Below are 8,456 nucleotides of genomic sequence, written 5' to 3' on the forward strand. Positions count from 1 at the left end.
ATAAATCAGAATGGGATTCACCCTCTATAAAACAAGTTTAAAATTTGGAAGGAAGAGATCTTGTCCTAGCAAAATTAGAATTCTCAAACTAATAAAAAAATGTGACCTCCAACTCTAGGTAAACATGTTTTAAATCATTTATTTTAACTGGGAAAAAATTACAATGAATTGAAAGATGTATAAAAAATAAAACAATTGAATAATAACTGATGTTTTACATGATTTACTTTATTTGAGAGCAAATTACAATAAATTGAAACACACATAAAATAAACAATTGAATAATAACTAATTATTGAACACAATCACCCACATATATATGTATGTAGACGATGGTGGAAAGTATACATATATTAGCGGACAACACTGCATATCCTCCTTATCTCCCGAGATGAATGACTGGACCTCTATTTTGAGGTCCTAATACCATCTAATTAGGGGTGTTAGTGTTTAAAGTAACGCATTTGTGTTTAAATAAAGTAATTTTACCCTTATAGATATTTTCCTTTGGTTTTGCAGGAAATCTGGCTTTAATGATTGAATTGGGGACTCTTGGAGCAGAATGAGGAAGCTGGAATTCATCAAGTGTCCGGACATCTGATGTACCATCCAGACACTTCCTTCATAAATCAAGACAAAGGCTTCATCAACTTGGAGGACGCATGAAGTGTCCGGACACCCTCTTGAAGTGTCCGGAGACTTCCTTTGAAAAATGAAACAGAAGTAGCCAAAGCCAGCTCGAGTGTCCGGACACATCCCTTAAGTTTTCGGACACCTATCACGGATCTGCAATTTTCTACACTGAAATTTGAAGGGCATTTGGGGCAAATTGAATATGTAACCAATGGGGGACGATTTTGTAAGGGTAGTTAGGTATTTTCTACTGTAAAAGGAGGGGAAAACCCTAGGATTTGGGATTCTTTTCTCATTTTTCATTCATTCACTCTTGAACATCTAGCCTCCTTGTCTTTCTCTCTCTAGGGTTTTGCTTAGTTCTTGTGATATTGATTGTAAACATTGATTTTCATCTGTGAAACTGATGTTTATTCTCATTATAATGAGTGGCTAAGTTCCATTTCTAGTTTTTAGTCCCGAGCGGTGGGTAGGGGTGGAAGAAATAGAACCAAATTGTTTCACAAACTGAAAACCGAATCTAAATTTGGGGGTCGGGCCGGTTTTTTGGTGTATGGTTTGGGTTCGGTGTAGGAAATTTAGTTTTTTCGGTGTTCGGTTTTGGTTTAGAAAAATAAATTTCGATCTAAAATCGAAAGACCGAAGTATATATATGAAGTTATTTCACTTATATGTACAGTACTAGCCTAGTTGTTGTTGCCCATGTAAATATGTAACCCAAGCCCTTGAAGCCCATTTGCCATTTAGCCCAGCCCAAGAGAATAGAGATGAGACTTGAGAGACCAAACCAGTGTTGTTGACTTGAGACAGAGACTTCAGACTTGAGAGTGAGATCGAGAGATCATGACTTCGTCATCGTGAGACTGAGACAACCTTAGAGGAGAGGTCAAGTTGCGCCATTGCCCGTTGGGGTTTGGGGGTTGTGGCCGTGCCGTGTGCGTCAACGTCATACTCTCGCAGTTGTTGCAACTAGCCTCACCGACAAGAGGTAAGCCCATCAATCTCCGACCTAAAGCTGTTGTGCAGTAGATCCTTCGATCTCCAACAGTATGTTATTGGGTAATTTGCAGTAGACACTAGACAGTATGTGTGCAATAGACATTATGTGCCTATTCGTATTTCTTTGTCTTTAACTTATTCGTATTTCTTTGCCTATTCGGCATTCTTTACACTGCAATCAAAATATCAAATACTTCTGAGTTTTGTCTCTTTCTTCATTTCATGTTTGACTTTTGCTTAAGCTGTGTAATTGTGTATCACGTGGACGTGGTTTACTTGTTTTATTTGCCTAGTCTATACTACAGTAGACAGTAGCTATTTTACCATGATTATGTTTGGATTTCAATATTTTCTAGATGTCGAGCTCTCAATCGGTCTCTGTCAATAACTCATTTGACCATGAAGATTCAATGGAAGAAGAAGAACTGCCACAGCAAGTGGCAGAAGGTGGGGGTGGTGGTCCTAGTGAAGGACTTGGAGGTGAAGGAAGCTCTATGCCTACACCAATCACCCTAGAAAGTGCGGGGACAATTCAAAAAAAGCGAACAAGAAAAGTATTGAATGAGAGGTCTGATGTGTGGAATGATTTTACTAAGTCCCCAAATCGAGAGACATGTTCTTGCAATCATTGTGGGATTATATACAAGTGCCACTCATCGAGGAATGGAACATCCACACTTAAGCAACACTTGACGCGATGCACGCAAGCCTAGGGCAAGTGGTCAACAAACGGAGTTGGCATTCAATCAAATAGGGAAAGGGGATGTTTCCTCATGGAAGTATTAATCAAAGGTCATTAATGATGAATTAACTTGTATGATAGTTGAATGCGAGTTTCCATTCAAGTTCATTGAGCATCCACGGTTTAAGAGTTTTTATGCGGCATTGTGTCCAAGGTACAATCCTCCTACAAGGCCTACTGTTAGGAAGAAGGTGATTGACAAGTATGATGATATTACCAAAAACTTGAAGAAGATTTTCCAAAACAATGGTTCAAAGGTCTCTTTAACCACAGACACATGGACATCACAGCAAAGGTAGAGTTATATGGTCATCACTGCTCACTTCATTGATAGTGACTGGAATTTGCAGAAAAAGATTATCAACTTTAGGTCAATTACTAGCCACAGAGGTGAGGCTATGGGTAGAGTAATAGAGAACTGCTTAAAAGATTGGGAGATCAAGAAGCTTTTCACTATAATAGTCGATAATGCCAGTTCCAATGATCATCTTGTCAACTACTTGAAGAGGAGATTTGCTAGTATCGCACTAGGTGATTATGTGCATATGAGATATGTTGCACACATAATCAACCTAGTCGTTTCAGAAGGCATGAAAGAAACAATTGATTCTATTAATCGAGTTCGTGATGCAATTAAATTTATTCGAGCTTCATCTGTAAGGATTCATAAGTTCAAAGAATGTGTAGAGATGGAAAGAATTAAAAGTAAGAGCTTGTTGTGCTTAGATGTGTGCACTAGATGGAACTTGACTTTCTTGATGTTAGAAGCTACTCAGAAGTTTGCACATGCATTTGAAAGATTTGAGGAGTTAGAGCCACATATTATGAGTGAGCTATCAGTAGAATGTGGAATGTCAAAGCAAGAAGATTGGAGCAATGTCAGAAGATTGGTGACTTTTCTTCGTTACTTTTATGAGCTTACATTGAAGGTATCTGGCACTTCTTATGTTACTTCTAATAATTTCTTTCATGATTTGAATATACTGTATTATGTGTTACATGAGATGAAGGGTTCTAATGATGCTCAAATGAGCTCGATGGCTAATAGGATGATTGCAAAATGCGAAAAATATTGGGGGGGGGGGGGAGAAATCTGATAAATTAAACATATTGATCTTTATTGTGATTGTGTTCGATCCGAGATACAAGTTGCAATATGTAACTCTGGCATTGAAAGAGATGTATGAAGAATCTATTACAATTGAAGTTGCTGAGAAGGTGAAGTCCACCACGTTCAAGATGTTTAATGAATACAAAAATGAGCATTTGGTGCACAATCCTCCTCCAAGTGAATCTTCTTCTTCATTTGCTGCCATTAGAATTGAGGAACAGTCGGCTGAAAATCGAGCAAAAGTTAGGTTTAGAATGTTGCATTCTGAAGTTGGAGGTGGAGAAAACCTATCTGAGTTGGATAAATATCTAGGAGAAGGCATTGAAAATGTAAAGGATGGAGATAGTTTTAATGTGTTGAATTGGTGGAAGATTAATTCATCTAGGTTTCCTATCCTTTCGGTTATAGCTCGGGACCTCTTGGCAAGTCCAATTTCTACAGCGGCATCCGAATATGCATTTAGTACAGGTGGACGAGTGTTGGATTCATTTAGGAGCTCCCTCACCCCTCATATTGTTGAATCGCTTATTTGTGTGGAGGATTGGATTGGAAGTATACCTTTTCATAAATTAATGGAGGAAGATTTGGGAGAGCAAGAGGCATTTGAACAAGGTAAAATAAAACTAAGAGCATTATTTTTTTATACTTTATATGAATGAATTATCAATTATGAATGTTTATTTGAATCTTTTTTCTTCTTACTATAGAGATGGCTAGGAATAAGAACAATGGTGCAACAACTGCCAACTAAGACTCGATTTTGGGAAAAGGTATGAGAATGTGACTATATAATTTGTATAGTCTTACTTAATTTTTAGGTTTCAACATTACTTATTATTTCTTAATGTGTGATGTTTTAACACTTCATTCTTTATTATTTCTTATAGGTGATGGTGACTGACTGACTGGTCTGGTGATCTTTGGCTGATTGGCTTGGCCTTGCCTCTTTGTTGGCTATTTGCTTTGTGGCTTATGGCCTTATGCCTTATTGAACTAATGTATTTGGTGTTTATTGTATCAGAAGTGGACTTTTGGATTGTTTTGGATAGCCTAGAGTTAGAGTATGATTGATATCTTGTATTTGTCTATTTGAAGTCTTATTTGAACTTTTTCCAGTTTTTGTACCGTAATTTTTGAACTCTGTAAACTGTAATATTTTGAGTGAACTGCCCAGATTTGAGATTTGTATGAAGAATCTGTATTGATCGGTTTAAACCGAATAAACCGAACCGAACTGAATATTTCGATCTGATTTATAACGGTTTACACTTTATCAACGGTTTGGCCCGGTTTGGTTAGAATACAAACCGAATCAATTTGGTTTTTTCGGTTTCAGTTTGAAACCGGACTGAAACCCGATATTTACACCCCTAGCGGTGGGGTGCAAGGTTTTGATTACTCAAGGCATGTTCAAAGGGTCGTAGCTTTGATCCCTCTCTTTTAATTTTGTGATAGTTGTGTGATTGGGTGCAATAGAATGGCATATTGATTTATTCTTAGATTGTCTAGTATAGGGATTTAATTTGATGTGCTTGAGTGAAAAGTGTTAAACTCCAATGCATGATTTCCTTAATTAATTGAGTAATCCATTGCATAGCTATTAATTATGTGTATTGATGATGGGGTTTTGGGTTACTTTAGGAATGTCTATGGGAGAGTTATGGTTAATTTGTCTTTGAGTGTGAAACTAGGGTGTTAGCAAAGCCGAGCCCCAAGGGGGAACATTAATCCATAATATTAGGTGTTTATCCCTTTGCATTCATCGTAGACTAAGAGACCCGATGGCCTCCATGTATGAATAGGAGTCTTATATCTCAATTCTCTTTGCATATGCATGATTGATAGTATCACACAATGCATTGTATATGGTTGTATGTGTTTGCGATGATACCTTGAGTATGAGAACCGAGTAGCCACCGGAACGGATTAGGAACTAGGTTTTTAATTAATTGTTTTAAATCCAATTCGTGCTTACTTTGATTACAAAATCGCTCATGCTACCAAGTTATTTGGCCCATTTCATTTACTTGCTTTTATTTGTTATTCATTGCATTTATTAGTGTTAGCTAGTCATTTGCATATCATTCACCACCAAATTTGCATTGCTTCCTCGTGGATCAATACCAAACTCACCGATTTATTACTTGCCGATATACTACACTTGGGATAAGTACAAACACACACTTTGGTGTCGGTCAAGTTTTTGGCGTCGTTGTAGGGGAAGCGAGTGTCAGAGACGGAACTGGGTGGCTTGGAGATGCTAGCTTTATGCTATTAAACTCCATCAACTAGGAAGGAGCACGGTCACGCTTCAAGGGTAACTTCGTTCCTCCCTTTTACTTGCTTTCAAGTGTAGTTGTTGAAAAGAGAGAAAAAAAATTGTGGGGAGAACTTTGCAGATGGGGCTAACTTAGATTCCTGTGGGCGATGGATGCCACCTTGTTTGCTGCTTGGTAGTGATACGTTGTTCGAAAGACCTTTACGCATTTTTCTTTCTATCACTACTTGCTACATCTTGGTGTGTTATTGTTCCTAAGATTGGTTGTTGTTCTATTCCTATCTCTGCTCTTGTTATTGCTTGATATTGTTCTTGGTTGTTCGTTGATTGAAAAAAAATCTTGTGTTACTTGACTTGGTTGATTGCTACTTTTGTGTGCTACTTGCTATTGTTCCTTGCCATCATGTCTCAACCTAGAGATAATGTTAGTAGCCGTGGGTCTAATAGAGACGGGAGAGGTAGTGACATAAATGCAAGTGATGCAGGGAGTGTATGTGGGAGTGACATGAATCTTGATGCATTGCGTCGTCTTTTGCAACATGTGAATATTGATGAGTTGATGAATTCAATGCATGGGCAAGATGCCCAAATTGGCAATGCCCAAAATGCGCCAAATTCACAAAATTTGTCAAATGTTCAAGTTGAGCATGCTTTGCAAAATGCACCTCAACCACTTCAACAAGACAATACAACGTAATTTGCCCCGCAAAATGTATATCAACCTCCCAATATGCCTCCTGCGTATCATATGCCTCCCCCATATAATTATGTGCATTCCATGTATTACAATATGCCTCGAATGCCACAAGTGCCACAATATGCTCACTTTGGGCAAAACATTCACGCACCTCCTCCTATGGAGTACATTCATGCCCAAGCCCAAGAGCATCGTACTTTGAGAGAGCTTACGCGTCCCGCAAGGCAAATTCAACCTTCTTGCATCGTCATGCCACCGAACCAACAAAATGAGAGCCTCAAACCTTCTATGTTCCAAATGATTCCCAAATTCCATGGAATGGAATCAAAACGACCATACTCCCATGTGTGTGATTTTGAATTGATCCGTGATTTCATTCTTGAGCCAATACTCCACCCGCAAAGACTACAAACGTAATGAAAAATGTGGTAGATGCAATTTATCAAACACTTGATGAGCAACATTAAAGGACACAATCACTAGCTTCTCATTAACCCAGACACCACTCTCTCTCTCTCTCTTTTTTTACAAATCTCTTTGTCTTGGGTATAGATTTGATGGGAGGGATATCGTGGTTGCAATCTCTAGTGGTGTCGGTCTGAATGAAAGTAGTTGGGTAAGCGTTGGCGAAATCAGATCTGGTGATGGGTTTCGGTGGAGGAGGCAACGACGACGACGACAACAATAGTAGGTGCTTTAGCTGGTGCCCGAGTTGAGAAGAACTATGGAGGTTTTGGAGGTAGAAGATGAATAGAGAAGAAGGATGAAAGAGTTTTGGGGGGTTATGTGGTAGGAACAATGGGGTGTTCTAAGATTGTGTATTTTGGTGAGATTTTAGGGTGCATTTAGTAAAACATGGAATGAATATAGTGCTCATCTATCAATATATCATTAATTTCTCGCATGCATAGATGCGGGTCCCACTCCATATATGATAACAAAGTCAGTGACAGGTATACGAAAACCAAGAGTTTTCGAGATGACTCTACTTGTTTGTACCGAGGTGGCATCTCAGTCTTGTCGAGATGCTCTCCTCCCAGTCACATTACTTCGATTATATCGTCTAGCAATGCTTCGGTTACCGTTGCATGTCTTGGCTCCTCGACAGTCTTACTTGAAATCTCGATAAGAAGGTTTGGGCACTTCGGTGAGATGGCATTTGGCACCTCGGCATCTTAACTTGGTAGGCGCCTCAGCATCTTAGCTTCTGCTTGTCACCTTGACGATGTCGAGATATCATTGAAAAGTGATTTTTGGTATTATCATAAGCCCCCTACACCTTTGCATGGGCGATTGGTTCGGCTGTATAAAGTGTGGGATCAATCTAACACCATTCATTTGGTGTAAGTGCGGCCTCCACACGTAATGGGCCCACATGTAAATGGTGTTAGATGAATCTCGTACTTTGATGACACATATTTATGTACATTTTGCATCCCTTATTCCTATACTTTGCACTAGTTTCCTTTGTGAAATTGGTTGTTTTGATGTGTTTTGTGTAAGTTTTGAAGGAATACGTCCCTAACGGTGATTGAGAGCTAAAGAGGCAAAAATATGGTGAAATGAGAAAAGATGAATATGTTCATAATTTTGAAGCCAAGTCAAGTTCCTAAACAGATTCGTCAACTTCACGGAATAAACTGAACGTGCTCAGGAAGAACTGGACAACGAGTGATATACCATTGGAAAGATCTAGAAGTCTAGTTTCCATATAATTTTACAGTTTGTGATTTGGAGTTTTCTAGAGGAAGTTGCATCAGTTTTAGCATCAGTGGTTCAGTGCAGAAATTATATGCGAATTTAGAAGATTTGATACCTCAAGTTACTATTCTTGGTACTCAAGACACGCAGCAAATCTTGGGAGATTACGGGGCACTCGAATCTTGTGTTAGAAGTCAATGACAACTCTCTCAGTCAGTTTAAGTTCAGTTTCCATAAAGAGAAGTGTATTGAAAGTCAAGTTCTATATCAATTAGAAGAAACACTTCCTTATAAT

General features: G+C 38.6%; 2 protein-coding genes across 2 annotated transcripts; both read left to right on the forward strand.

The window, feature by feature from the left end:
- The first annotated feature begins 1,552 nt into the window (after nt 1-1,552).
- LOC119995531 lies at nt 1,553-2,345 on the forward strand. The gene is made up of 2 exons (XM_038842048.1): nt 1,553-1,621; nt 1,989-2,345. Exon 2 carries the CDS (start codon nt 1,989-1,991, stop codon nt 2,343-2,345), a length of 357 nt encoding a protein of 118 aa, XP_038697976.1. The 5' UTR covers nt 1,553-1,621.
- A 103-nt stretch (nt 2,346-2,448) lies between these two features.
- Nucleotides 2,449-3,471, forward strand: LOC119995532 (zinc finger BED domain-containing protein RICESLEEPER 2-like). Its single transcript, XM_038842049.1, has 2 exons — nt 2,449-2,631; nt 2,725-3,471. Exons 1-2 carry the CDS (start codon nt 2,449-2,451, stop codon nt 3,469-3,471), a joined length of 930 nt encoding a protein of 309 aa, XP_038697977.1.
- The last annotated feature ends 4,985 nt before the right edge of the window (nt 3,472-8,456 follow it).

The sequence above is a fragment of the Tripterygium wilfordii genome, chromosome 3 (genome assembly GCF_013401445.1).
Source record: "Tripterygium wilfordii isolate XIE 37 chromosome 3, ASM1340144v1, whole genome shotgun sequence".
Taxonomy (NCBI): Eukaryota; Viridiplantae; Streptophyta; class Magnoliopsida; order Celastrales; family Celastraceae; genus Tripterygium; species Tripterygium wilfordii.

Excerpts from the sequence above, each read along its gene's own strand:
- LOC119995532 (XM_038842049.1), top strand. The coding sequence starts at position 2,449 with ATGATAGTTGAATGCGAGTTTCCATTCAAGTTCATTGAGCATCCACGG. Across the intron at positions 2,632-2,724 it reads TCCAAAACAATGGTTCAAAG|AAAAAGATTATCAACTTTAG; the intron begins GTCTCTTTAACC and ends TGGAATTTGCAG.
- LOC119995531 (XM_038842048.1), top strand. The coding sequence starts at position 1,989 with ATGTCGAGCTCTCAATCGGTCTCTGTCAATAACTCATTTGACCATGAA.